Here is a 15,361-nt window from a genome sequence, read left to right as displayed (position 1 = left end):
GGGCCAATCTATGTCAACATTGTTCTATTGAAATCATCGCAAAACAAATAGCAAATATCCAGTTTTGCTTGCACATAAGGTAGGGACTGATCTATGTCAACATTGTTCTATTGAAATCGTTGCAAAACAAATAGCAAATATCCAGTTTTAATTGCAAATAAGGTAGGGACCAATCTATGTTAAAATTGTTCTATTCAAATTATTGCAAAACAGATAGCAAATATCCAGTTTTACCTCCACATAATGTAGGGACCAATCTATGTCAACATTGTTCTATTGAAATCATCCTATAACAAAATGCAAAGACCCAGATCTGTCTGTATATAATGTAGGGACCATTCAGGGTCAATACTGCTCCCATGAAGCCATCCTACAACAAACAACAAATACCCAAATCTGCCACACATAATGTAAGGAACAATCATAGTGAACGTTGTTCCCTAAAATCACCTACAATGAACATCAAATACCCAGACTGACCTTTCTTTATTGTGCAGGTAGATCAGGGTCAACACTGAACCCTTAAAATCACCATACAACAAACAGCAAATACCTAGATCTGCCTTCACATAATGTAAGGACAGATCAGAATTACCTTTGATCCCATGAAGTCATCCTAAAACAAACAGCAAAGACCCATACCTGACTCTGCATTAAGCAACACAAATCAAAGTCTATACCACTAGTAATGTATTGCTCACTATACTCAATCAAATAAGACAGGTACTATTGTATTCTCTGGAACTATTTCTACATGTTTTGCTGACTGCTCCAGTGGCCTAGTGGTTGAGAGCATCTGCCTCGCATGCGGGAGGTCGTGGGTTCGATCCCCGACTGAGTCATACCAAAGACTTACAAAAATGGTACCAGCAGCTGCCTCACTTGGTGCTCAGCATTAAGAGGTTAGTGTTAAGACTGGTTGGCCTGGTGTCAGGATAATGTGACTGGGTGGGACATCATGCTACATGTCTGCGGCATGATGCCCCAGTGCATGACATCACTATAAATAGTCACACTGCATACATCGTAATGATATGACTGAAAAATTGTTAAAGCTACATTTTTTAAAAATAAATCCAAATCCAAAAGCACGTTTTGTTTGTATTTTCACAGGTTAATAAATTATTTAACCAAAATATAAAATAATTAAAGCCAAAATATAATACACAAGTTTTTCCATATATGTACAGAAACTTCTCTCTACAATCAACTAGAGGACAACATATAATAAGGATTTTATATGGACTATTGGTGATTGAACAATAACAATACAGTTTTCACTTGACTCACCTTTGCCTCTTTTTCCTTCTCAATGAGATCAAACAAACCATGACCCAGGCGTACATTCCGTATCATACTCCTGGAAACATAATGAATCAGTATATTTATTTTTGGTTTACTGCACTCAATACATAGCATTTTTATATGCTCATTTTATTCTCTATTAAATCTGCATTGTCAGAATCATTCAATATTATATGATACTGAACTTGCACACAACTTCATATTGCACTAATACAGGAACTACTTTCTATTCTAAACAAACAATGGACACAGACGCTAGCACTTTTGATTTGTAAACAAATCATGTACACTCGCATAGTAGGCACTTTACGTTTTGTTTGATTAAATTTGTTTCTGAATGAAGCAAAGCAGATGTTTCATGGACTGCCACATAGCAGCTGCTTTGGCACATTCCGCATATCTTTTTTGATACAATGTTTCTGATTTAGGCTAGCTATGCAGTAGATACCAGAAAGGGTCCTTACAAATAACATGCGAGTGATAAGGCATAAACTGTCTTCTTTAGCTGGTAAAAAGAACGGCATAAAAATATACTTACAGTTTTACATCCTGAATTTCCTCAAAATGTACTTTCTTAGTTCTGCAAATCTGAATTACATGAGCCATGTCATAGGTTCTCAATCTTGATTACATTTTGAAATTGTACTGTAATTTCAAATATAAGTGCAATTATTTCCTCCTTACTGCACTCAAAATGAAATAAGCATTAAATTCCATAGCATCTTTTTAATAATTGCACTTGAAAGACTTCATATTTTTCCCACATTATGATTTCAAACATTCAATGACAGAAACAGAAACACATCTGCAAATGTCAACATGCTTCTCCCTCACTTCTTCAATCTGATGTATTTCATGTGGAATTGTCACATACAAATCCAGTCCATAAATCATGAAATTTTGTAGAATTGACAAAAATACCAAAATCTATTCATTCCAGATCAAATGGAAAAGCTGTTGCAATGGGCATTCATTCATAATATGACTCCAAATTTCAATTTTAACCAGAGGCACCATTTTCTTTCAAAAGTTATGTCTAGCACACGACTAAGTTCAAATTTATCCGGGTTTAGTTAGGTGTGCAGTAATAATGTAATTGTTGTGTAATGATGAATCTGCACTTGTGTATTTAGTTTGGAATACAGTATACATTAAGTTACTTTGTTTCTTGTAGTGTTTTTATAATATAGTTAAGCATTAGGTAGAATAAGAAAATGAGCATATAATAAAAAGGTTACTGCATTTGTATGGGAAAATATGAACTCATTTTTTCAGATGGATATACTGCACTCCCAATGCATAGTAACATTGGACTCAGTACATAGTAATATTCCAAGATACAGCTGAGTAACAGAAGTTAGATTTCAGTAGAAACATTTATGTCTGAGACTGTCCCTTACCGAATGGGGTACACATAAATATGTACCATTGTCCATTAACCTGTGTTATGAATACAAAAATATTAATAAATCTTAAAGTTTCAGCATCTTTAACAATACTGACTTTGTCAACAGAACTCCAATAATGTTTCATCATTTTGAATACCATGAAAATAATCTGAAAAACTGGAGACAATAATTGGCTTACAGTAAATTTGTTGGTCTGAAAAAAAATATAAAAGGAAAAATTAACCAAATCATTAAAATAACTTATAATCTGGACCAAGAATTTGCCTTCTAATAAATGATAATAGGACTAGAACAGTTTCCTCTCTGTGAACATACCATTTTTGTTGACCATGCAAAGAATGACCTGGATCAAAATTACACTATGTACTAATGTTTATGCAGAGAATGAAGTGGATGCAAATTATGCAATAGATGGATGATCATGCAGTGAATGTCCTAGGTCAAAATTACACCCTCTAGTAATGATCATGTTCAAAATGATTTAGGGGAAAATTACACTATGCACTAATAATCATGCAGAGAATAACCTTAATCAAACTTACACTATGCAGTAATGATCATGCTGCAAATGACCTGGGTTGAAATTACACTATATACTAATGATAATGCAGAGACCTGGATTCAAATTATACTATGCACAAACAATCATGCAAAGAATGACCTAGGTTAAAATTATACTATCCATTAATGATCATGCTCAGAATGACCTTAGTTGAAATTATACTATGCACTAACAATCATGCAGAGACCTGGGTTCAAATTACATGATGCACTAACAATCATGCAGAGAATGACCTGGATCAAAATTACACTATCCAGTAATGATCATGTGCAGAATGACCTGGGTTGAAATTAGAGTACGTATTAATGATCATGCAGTAAATGGCCTGGATCAAAATTACACTATGTGGTAATGATCTCACAGAAAATGAACTGGGTTAAAATTACACTATGCGGTAATGATCTCACAGAAAATGAACTGGGTTAAAATTACACTATGCGGTAATGATCTCACAGAAAATGACCTGGGTTAAAATTACACTATGTGGTAATGATCTCACAGAAAATGACCTGGGTTAAAATTACACTATGCGGTAATGATCTCACAGAAAATGAACTGGGTTAAAATTACACTATGTGGTAATGATCTCACAGAAAATGAACTGGGTTAAAATTACACTATGCGGTAATGATCTCACAGTAAATGACCTGGGTCAAAATTATACTATATGATAATGATCCTATTTAAAACATTTTTTATAAAGACACATACATATACAAGCATGTGCAGATTGCTTAATAATTAGGTTTCATTTCAAAAGTCATCCAACAAATTGTTCACAATCATGCCATCTTTCTGAAATAATACAGTATTATAACAATGTCCATTGGAACCATAGAGGGAACTGCCTTCTTCTGAAGTATATGACAGATATATTTTATCACTGTTACAACTCTATCATCTTAAACTAAGTAGTAGAAAAAGCAAAGCCAACAAGTTTAGTAAAATTCAACAAATAATTTTTTTCCACTAGAATAAAAAGTGAAAATTTTAAAGATATTTACAGTATTGTGAATTAAATTCCAAATTGTTCTATCACACAACCAAAAGTATGGAGTTTTCCAAATGAATTATAGTTGTGTTCTGAATGAATTTCAATCTTAAAATGTGCTAATGTACCAATATATCAATATTCTTGATGTATCACAACGATGTAATCCAGAATGTTCATGAATGAGTCTTCAATAATCACATCAAAGTGTTTTAGCCCAAAAGTAAATGAACACTTTGCAATTTCAATGAATAAACTGAATGAATAATAAATCAATCCTCTCAACTTATATCTGAAGACAACTAAAAGTGATATTCCACCAAGACTGATATTAAAATAGGAATTTAATAATTTGTTTATCAAAACCTTATATAACAACTTTACACACAATATATTTTGACCTTCAAAGGTTATAATCAAGGCTAGGTCTTGAACTAAGACCCAAGTAAACATCTATATATAACTTAGAAACAAAATAAAAGCAGGTACACACCAAAACTCAATCCTCAATCATGGACAAAGGTCAGGCACACAAAATAAATTAAATATACATAACACTACCACTTAATGAAATGGGACTCATGCCTATACTTGCCTTATATCAGGAACTGCATTATAATAAAGGACCTTATAGTGAGGGAGTGTTATACTTTTATTTTAATAGCAATGCATCATATTGATATGCATATTTTTAAATTAAAAATGGCTGCACAAGCAGCCACTCAGCTGCATTACAACTGTTGGAAGGAGAAAACTGATGTGTTCGCTGATGGGAGGCTGCAACAGATACCAGAGTTGAGAAAAGTTTAAACCTCTGTTAATTTACAAACTAGAAAACAATCTAAAAAAAAATTAAACTTTTTTTTTAAAGCTCCATCCAAAAAGTATAGACACGTACCATGATGAAAAAATTTCTCAAAAGAGTGAAATTGACATTGTTGTTTTATTATGTCAATAAGCTACAATATGTATGTAGATGAATATCAAATTAAACAAAAAGAAAAATATGAAAATTAAAGTACCATCACCTTTTAAATCTAGTAAGAACCAAGAGTGCCTCTAATAATAATAATAAATAATAATAATAATAATCATAATAATATGGATTACAAATTTATCCAAGATTAAAACTTAATTTTACCAATATTTGCTACACAGAATGATAGAAACCAATAAAACTTTTAATTTTAATTTTATATTGAAACACATAGCTCTGCTACAAATTCAAAACTTCTACCTCTGTAGAAAGGAATGTTTAAGTCTGGACCATACATGTGAATATAAACTATTACGTTTGCTCTGACCCTCATATCTATGACCCTGATGACTGGAAAATAAAAACATATCACTGAAGATGAGAATATTTTAATACTGAGGGAAAAGATATACAATCTGAATGCAATAAAATTATCATACTTGAGGAAACTTCAACATGGGGTTTTTGTCACTTTGCAGCTGAGGCCAAAATTGCAAAAAATGTACCTCACTGAACAATTCCTGATAAAAGTGGCTAAATTGCTAAATTTTCAAAAAGAATTGTAAATTCATGGAACTCTCCAAATATAATGTATTTCAAATCATTCTCCTAATAAATATTCAAGACGGACCTGTAGATGTAAGTTATTTGAGTGCAAAAATATTCAAGATGGCCATGTAGATGTAAGTTATTTGAGTATAAAAAGTATTCAAGATGGCAATGTAGATGTAAGTTATTTTAGTGTAAAAATATTCATGATGGACGTTTAGATGTAGGTCATTTGAGTGTAAAAATATTCATAATGGACATACTGATTTAAGTTATTTAAGTGTAAAAATATACAAGATGGCCTTTAGATGTAGGTTTATTGAGTGTAAAAATATTCAAGATGGACATGCTGATTTAAGTTATTTGAGTGTAAAAGGTATTTAAGATGGCCATGTAGATGTAGGTTATTAAAGTGTAAAATATTCAAGATGGACATATAGATGTAGGTTGAGTATAAAAAATATTCAAGATGGACCAGTAGATGTAGGTTATTTGAGTGTAAAAATATTCATGATGGACATTTAAATGTAGGTTATTTGAGTGTAAAAATATACAAGATGGATATGAAGATGTAGTTTATTTGGAGTGTAAAAAATATTCAAGATGGACCAGTAGATGTAGGTTATTTGAGTGTAAAAATATTCCTGATCGACATTTAGATGTAGGTTATTTGAGTGTAAATATATTCATGATGGACATTTAGATGTAGGTTATTTGAGTGTAAAAAATATTCAAGATGGACCATTAGATGTAGGTTATTTGAGTGTAAAAATATTCATGATGGACATTTAGATGTAGGTTATTTGAGTGTAAATATATTCATGATGGACATTTAGATGTAGGTTATTTGAGTGTAAAAAATATTCATGATGGACATTTAGATGTAGGTTATTTGAGTGTAAATATATTCATGATGGACATTTAGATGTAGGTTATTTGAGTGTAAAAAATATTCAAGATGGACATTTAGATGTAGGTTATTTGAGTGTAAATATATTCATGATGGACATTTAGATGTAGGTTATTTGAGTGTAAAAAATATTCAAGATGGACATTTAGATGTAGGTTATTTGAGTGTAAAAAATATTCAAGATGGATATGAAGATGTAGTTTATTTGGAGTGTAAAAAATATTCAAGATGTACATGTAGATTCAAGTTATTTGAGTGTAAATATATTCAAGATGGCAATGTAGATATAGGTTATTTGAGTGTAAAACATATGTAAGATAGACATGTAGATTTAAGTTATTTGAGTGTGAAAATATTCAAGATGGCAAAGTAGATGTAGGGTAAATATATTAAGGATGGACATGTGGATATAGGTTATTTGAGTGTAAAAATCTTCAAGATGGACTTGTAGATGTAGGTTTTGTGAGTGTAAAAGTATTCAAGATGGCCATGTTAATGTAGGTAATTTGAGTGTAAAAATATTCATAATGGACATGTAGATTTAAGTTATTTGAGTGCAGAAATAATCAAATTGGCAATTAGATGTAGGTCATTTGAGAGTGAAAATATTCATAATGAGCATGCTGATTTAAGTTATTTAAGTGTAAAAATATACAAGACAGCCATTAGATGTAGGTTTATTGAGTGTAAAAATATACAAGATGGCCATTAGATGTAGGTTTATTGAGTGTAAAAATATTCATAATGGACATGCTGATTTAAGTTATTTGAGTGTAAAAATATTCAAGATGGCCATGTAGATGTAGGGTATTTTAGTGTAAAAAATATTCAAGATGGACGTGTAGATGTAGAGTATTTGAGTGTGAAAAATATTCAAGATAGACATATAGATTTAAGTTATTTGAGTGTAAAAATATTCAAGATGGGATTGAAGATTTAAGTAATTTGAGTGTGAAAAAAGATTCAAGATGGACCTGTACATGTAGGGTATTTGAATGTAAAAATATGCAAGATGGCCATGTAGATATTAGGTAATTTGAGTGTAAAAATATTCAAGATGGCCATGTAGATATCAGATTATTTGAGTGTAAAAATATTCAAGATGGGATTGAAGATTTAAGTAATTTGAGTGTGAAAAGAGATTCAAGATGGACCTGTAGATGTAGGGTATTGGAGAGTAAAAATATGGAAGATGGCCACGTAGATATTAGGTAATTTGAGTGTAAAAATATGCAAGATGGCCATGTAGATATTAGTTTATTTGAATGTAAAAATATTCAAGATGGGATTGAAGATTTAAGTAATTTGAGTGTGAAAAAAGATTCAAGATGGACCTGTATATGTAGGGTATTTGAATGTAAAAATATGCAAGATGGCCATGTAGATATTAGGTAATTTGAGTGTAAAAATATGCAAGATGGCCATGTAGATTTTAGGTAATTTGAGTGTAAAAATATTCAAGACGTACATGTAGATGTAGGTTATTTAAGTGTAAAAATATACAAGATGGCCATTAGATGTAGGTTTATTGAGTGTAAAAATATACAAGATGGCCATTAGATGTAGGTTTATTGAGTGTAAAAATATTCATAATGGACATGCTGATTTAAGTTATTTGAGTGTAAAAATATTCAAGATGGCCATGTAGATGTAGGGTATTTTAGTGTAAAAAATATTCAAGATGGACGTGTAGATGTAGAGTATTTGAGTGTGAAAAATATTCAAGATAGACATATAGATTTAAGTTATTTGAGTGTAAAAATATTCAAGATGGGATTGAAGATTTAAGTAATTTGAGTGTGAAAAAAGATTCAAGAAGGACCTGTACATGTAGGGTATTTGAGTGTAAAAATATGCAAGATGGCCATGTAGATATTAGGTAATTTGAGTGTAAAAATATTCAAGATGGCCATGTAGATATTAGGTTATTTGAGTGTAAAAATTTCAAGATGGGATTGAAGATTTAAGTAATTTGAGTGTGAAAAAAGATTCAAGATGGACCTGTAGATGTAGGGTATTTGAGTGTAAAAATATGCAAGATAGCCATGTAGATATTAGGTAATTTGAGTGTAAAAATATTCAAGATGGCGATGTAGATATTAGGTTATTTGAGTGTAAAAATATGCAAGATGGCCATGTAGATATTAGGTAATTTGAGTGTAAAAATATCCAAGACGTACATGTAGATGTAGGTTATTTGAGTGTAAAAATATTCAAGATGGCCATGTAGATATTAGGTAATGTGAATGTAAAAATGTACAATGTAAATGTGTAAATGTGTGTTATCAATGTGTATCAATGTACACAAAATGTATAGCTTTGGATAATCTGCATATAAACATGTCCAACATGAATGCACACATTGGTTCTGGATGTAAAAATTGATAACATCTATATATGGATGTATGTTGTCTTGGTGATAAAACTGCACAATACTGATGTACAGATTTAGGCATAAAATGTAACAGAAGAATTATAGATGTGAGTTACATGGGTGTAAAAATGTAAAACATGTATATACAGACATGGGTAATTACTGTAACATTTTAATATTTGGAGTGCAGAGATATTTTATTTAAGTAAGACAATGGTAATGTTACTGCTGTTATATCAATCTTGTTTACAGAAGTGTTAAGTGATACAAGCTCTTTGCAGTAATTTAAAAAAATACTTTGATAAATTTTGATACATGTAAATGTACCCATGAACTGTACTATAACACGGCCATTTTGACATTTTAATAATGCAGAACTATACTTCAACAATCTTCATGTTTCAACACATCTGATGAAATGATCAATACATAAATGATTCAGCATCCATTTAACATGTGAACTATATCACTTTCCGATGGCTATAGTGTATGCTGCTGAATAATACTAAATAAAATGACCAATTTCATTAGTAAATTGACAAGAAATGTCATGTGAGGACAATGACATCACAGCCAAGATTTGGACTGATGATCAATTTCAATGGTAAACTGACAAAAGATATCACATGAGGACAATGATATCACAGCAAGGCATCACTCTGATGACCAATTTCATTGGTAAACTGACAAAAGATATCACATGAGAACAATGATATCATGTCAAGGCATCACTCTGATGGTAAATTTCATTGGTAAACTCACAAAAGATATCACATGAGGACAATTGCATCACAGCCAAGAATTGGATTGATGATCAATTTCATTGGTAAACTGACGAAAAGATATCATGTGTGGACAAAAACATCACAGCCAAGAATTGGATTGATGATCGATTTCATTGGTAAACTGACAAAAGATACCACATGAGGACAAAAGACATTACAGCAAGGCATCACTCTGATGATCAATTTCATTGGTAAACTGACAAAAGATACCATATGAGGACAATGATATCACAGCAAGGCATCACTCTGATGGTCAATTTTAATGGTAAATTGACCAAAGATATCACATGAGGACAATGATATCACATCAAGGCATCAGATCCATGATATTGCTGTATCACCATTCCAGCAATTAAATCTCCCGTTTATTATTGTTCCAATAAAAACTATAAATGACCAGTTATCTTTACAAAACTTATTTTCATATTCTGTTCAATGACTAGCCATTATCATAATATCAGAATGGTCAGTGATATATCACATATGTGAAATGGTGTGTGACATGGCATATCACATATGTGCAAAGCTGTGTGATATGTCATATCACATATGTACAAGACATCACAGATGTCATGAATCAATGGTATGGCAAGGTTCTTTTCTGAGACATTTAATTTGGAACTAGGCCTTAAATTTATTTAGCATAATGAAGTGATCTAAACATTCTTACAGGAGTTACTACACCTTTTGCTTTCAAGCTCTAAAACAACACATTTGCAATTAAAAATGCTTAGAATCCCTAAAACCAAACAGTATAAATTTTACTGTTGTATATTAATTACTTGGTCAAAAATAAACCTTGCAAGAACATTAAATAGGTCAGCATTCAAATTTATAAATAATTTGAAAACAATTTATCCATCAAGGCTTGATTGCCTTGTCAGGAACAGGTTGTACAATGAAGTGTCCATTCCAGATCTTGCTTTTATTTAGTGTTTACCTTTGATCCATACTTGGTTTCCTTTAATTATTTCCCACCTTTATGATAATATTTTTTATCCAATAAAAGTTTGAGTTAATGCAAAATTACTCATTATTACAATCTGTTGCAAGGAGTCCCTTATATCATCTGCACATCTCTTGCACTAACAACTGGCAATGATTTCAAAGACAAACATCATCACAAAGCAATAAAAGCCTAAATAATTTGATAAAATTAATGATAAGCACTAACACTAACATAGCAATAGCATCTTACCTTCCATGTGTAACTTCCTTATTCACAGTGTTCAGATCTTTTCTAGACCTCCTCAAGACAAATTTAGCTGCAGTAAACTGAAAAGAAAATTGAGGACATTTCATCCCTTGAATCATTAAGGTACCAATACACAATGAGTGAGTACCATTATGCAGTTTGACAGATTTACAACTGTTAGAATTTTCATGCCATATATGAATGTGGGTAGTAAAGTACTTTGGTGAAAACTTATCTGTGTAGTATTATTATTCATATTTTACAATGTTTTAACTGTTCAATAACATACACAAACAGTATAGAGAAAGCTAACCTGACACTTTCATCCTCACACTAAGGACTGTATCAGCAGACTGATTTAATCTCTACTGACTGTTGACATCACTTGATGGAATGGTGAGCAGTGTTAACAGAATGCCCCAGATATGAGGCAGGTTGTAACAGCCCATGTCCCTGTTCAGTATCAGTTTGTGCAGATGTAGATTGATTCTTTGACCCTCGCTCAAACAAGGTTTGATCTCAATCTAAGATATTTACTGAGTTCCAAGTTACAGTATGGCATGGGTAAACATTGTGAATGTGCCGTGATACTTCACATGCATATCTAGGACAATCTGTTAACATCGCTCACCATTCCATTGAGTGAATTAAGGTTGAAAATATTTGAATTTAAATATATCTTGAGCTTAAAGCTGCTAAGGAACTTAACATAATCCACACTGAATCTAGATTGACAGTGTAACTGATGAGTGTGATAGCATAACTGACATTAGTGTGATACCATAAATGACATGTGTATCTTAATGTAACTGACATTAGTGTGATACCATAAATGACATGTGTATCTTAATGTAACTGACATTAGTGTGATACCATAAATGACATGTGTATCTTAATGTAACTGACATTAGTGTGATACCATAAATGACATGTGTATCTTAATGTAACTGACATTAGTGTGATACCATAAATGACATGTGTATCTTGTAACTGACAAGTGTGACAGTGTACAATTATGTTTTTGTATTACTGTGGATGATCTGGTTTCCTGACCCACCTAGCTATCACTGATGCCTCATTCATGTAACATAAATAACAATAGAAATGAGTAGTGACAGATCCGACATCTATCCACCATTTATAATTATGTTACATTTGTTTCATGTTCATGCTAATATGAAAAGGGTGTGTAATCTTAAAAACAATATCTATTATTTTCTACCCTTGAGTACATTTCTGCAGTTTGGTACTGAGTACTACCCCTCTTTAATGTTATTCACTGCAGCTTCAAAAGTGACCTTAGTCTTAAGTGAGGCCACATTTAAAAGAGAGATGTCCAATCAAAATTGTGTCATTTTATTTGCTGCAACTAAAATAATGACCATAGTTAGAATATTGAGGCCACTTTATAAAGAGGGACGTCCAATCAAGGCTGTGTCATGCTATTCATGCTATTGACTGCAGCTATAAAAGTGACCACAGTTATAATAAAGAGGCCACCTTATAACAAGGGATGCCCCACCAAGGCTGTGTCATGCTATTCACTGGAGTAATCTGAGTACATCTTACAATGAGGGATGTACTCCTGGTTCTGTCATTATAGTGAGTTCATCACAATAAATATGGCACTGTATTCTCATTACAATAAATATGGTACTGTATTCTCTTTACAATAAATATGGTACAGTATTCTCATTACAATAAATATGGTACTATATTCTCAATGCAATAAATATGGTATTGTATTCTCATGATAATAAATATGGTACAGTATTCTCATTGCAATAAATGTGGCACTGAATTCTCATTGCAATAAATATGGTACTGTATTCTCATTACAATAAATATGGTACTGTATTTAACAATGTGATGTCACATCACAATTAATCAAACCAAAACTAAAATATATTCTAATAAATTGCATAACAACCACATAGTAACATGCAGATGATTTAATGGAATCCATGGTTAGTTAAATTAAACACATGCTAGGGGTATCCTGAGGGGATCCATGGTTATGCTTGCATTATACACATGCTAGGGGTATTCTGTGGGGATCCATGGTTATGCTTGCATTATACACATGCTAGGGGTTTCCTGTGGGGATCCATGGTTATGCTTGCATTATACACATGCTAGGGTATCCAGATGGGGATCCATGGTTATGCTTGTATTATGCACAGACTAGGGGTATCCTGAGGGGATCCAAAGTTATGCTTGTATTATACACATGCTATCTGTATCCTGAGGGGATCCATGGTTATGTTTGTATTATACACGATACGGGTATCCTGAGGGGATCCATGGTTATGCTTGTATTATACACATGCTGTTGGTATCCTGAGGAGATCCATGGTTATGCTTGCATTATGCGCATGCTAGAGGCATCCTGAGGAGGTCCATGGTTATGCTTCATTATACACATGCTAGGGGTATCCAAAGGGGATCCATGGTTATGCTTGTATTATACACATACTAGGGGTATCCTGAGGGGATCCATGATTATGATTGTATTATGCACATGCTATGGGTATCCAGAGGGGATCCATGGTATAATGCTTGCATTATACACATGCTAGGGACATGCAGATGGGGATCCATGGTTATGCTTGTAATATAAGCACAGTAGTGGTATACTGTTTGGATTTAGTTTGTAAGACCAACATTATTTTCTGCAAGTCTATGTGACCCAAGGGTGTGTGGGTCCTCAAACCAATCACTTTGTGAAATTCTGCTGACATTCTTATTTATGTGCATTTAGTCTGCATTTAATAACCGTATTCAGTCTGAGTAACATGTATTTGGTATGAGTCAAATGTATTCAGTCTGAGTTACATGTATTTGGTATGAGTCAAATGTATTCAGTCTGAGTTACATGTATTTGGTATGAGTCAAATGTATTCAGCCTGAGTTACATGTATTTGGTATGCGTCACATGTATTCAGTCTGAGTAACATGTATTTGGTATGTGTCACATGTATTTAGTCAGATTTACCTTTTACACTCTGGTTTACATTTTATTTAGTCTGAGTTACCTGTATTCAGCATGAGTGACATGCATTTAGTCTGAATTACCTGTATTCAGTACAAGTTTAGAATTATATGTATTTAGTCTGAGATCAAATCATCCTCTGTTGATTAAATTTAAAAGAGCTCTTAACAACATAAATTACTTGACAACAGAATAAATTCTTGGTCAGTCATTTTTATGTTATCATGACAAAACACTTCTGATCAAATGCAAAATTAAATACTCAAATGTAAATTGTCCTTACCATAAATGAAATTTCTTTAAGAGGCGATCTAAAAATTGCATGTATCATTAACAAAACAATTTCATTTCTGCATAAACCATAAAAAACATGAGCTATAATCAGTGTAGCATTGCAAAGAGCACTACAAACAACCAGTATTTGGCAGGGTCTTGAACAGAAAATTTACAGAAAAAAAAGGATTGTATTTAACAATTAAAGGGCAATAATGCTAATGATTTAAAATGGCAAGCAATAAATCTTGTGCAAGAATTTAACAATTTAAAGCTGCACATGATGTTCACTTGAAATCAAATAACTCATGGCACTGTTAGGTGCCAACAACAAAAGTTTTACAAAAGGGGACATTACTCTTTTACTGGCATTTGATCAATGCAAAATCATTTCATAGAATGAAAATACCCAAATTTAAAACTCTTTTGAACAAATATCATTAATATAAAGCTGCAAGTCAAACTTTAAATGAAATCCACTACAAAATTATGCTATGGAAACTAACATCAGAAGGCAATCAATGGTCATAACTCCTGTAAATGAAATATGGAATTCTGGAAATCAAGCTCAGTTAATGGTTTTGTATAAAGATGCTTGCTAAATTTGCTAAAATATAACAATCCTTGTTAAAAGTTTTGTTGCAGAAACAAATTTAGGTTGGGACTCAGGCATAATAATTCCTGTAAATGATACTGTGGAATGCAAAAATTCAAAATCATTCTGGTATTACTTGTATTTGGATATAACGTCAAACCAAATCTGGTTCAAATCTAACTTATAATCCAGTACTTTAAAATACTACTTTAAAAACCAATATTAAGGGGTCAAGTAATCTGGAATCCATAACTCCTGTAAATGATGAAATAAAACCCTAAAATTCAAAGTCATTTAAGAAAGTTGCTCTACAGAAAAGAAAGTTAGGATGAAAGGCAATAACTCCTATGTCACGGAATTTATTACTTGGATTAAAAACATGCACTCAGGGTTTTTCTTCTGTACAGTGTTACCTGAGGCTGGTTTATGTATATTGTATGTTATT

General features: G+C 32.2%; 1 protein-coding gene across 1 annotated transcript in view; it reads right to left on the bottom strand.

Moving 5' to 3' along the window:
• LOC149784496 (coiled-coil domain-containing protein 60-like) overlaps positions 1 to 15,361 on the bottom strand; it is an 82,556-nt gene that overhangs the window by 50,008 nt on the left and 17,187 nt on the right. The window contains exons 4-5 of the mRNA XM_089932997.1: positions 11,060 to 11,136; positions 1,291 to 1,360 (exon numbers count right to left, since the gene is read on the bottom strand). Of these exons, the coding sequence (XP_089789123.1) occupies positions 1,291 to 1,360; positions 11,060 to 11,136 (147 nt within the window). The remainder of the gene's footprint in view (positions 1 to 1,290; positions 1,361 to 11,059; positions 11,137 to 15,361) is intronic.

The sequence above is a fragment of the Sinohyriopsis cumingii genome, chromosome 14 (assembly GCF_028554795.1).
Source record: "Sinohyriopsis cumingii isolate HCF-2022 chromosome 14, ASM2855479v2, whole genome shotgun sequence".
Lineage (NCBI taxonomy): Eukaryota > Metazoa > Mollusca > Bivalvia > Unionida > Unionidae > Sinohyriopsis > Sinohyriopsis cumingii.
The sequence above is the reverse complement of the archived record's forward strand: the minus strand, read 5'-3'. Positions and strand labels throughout refer to the sequence as shown.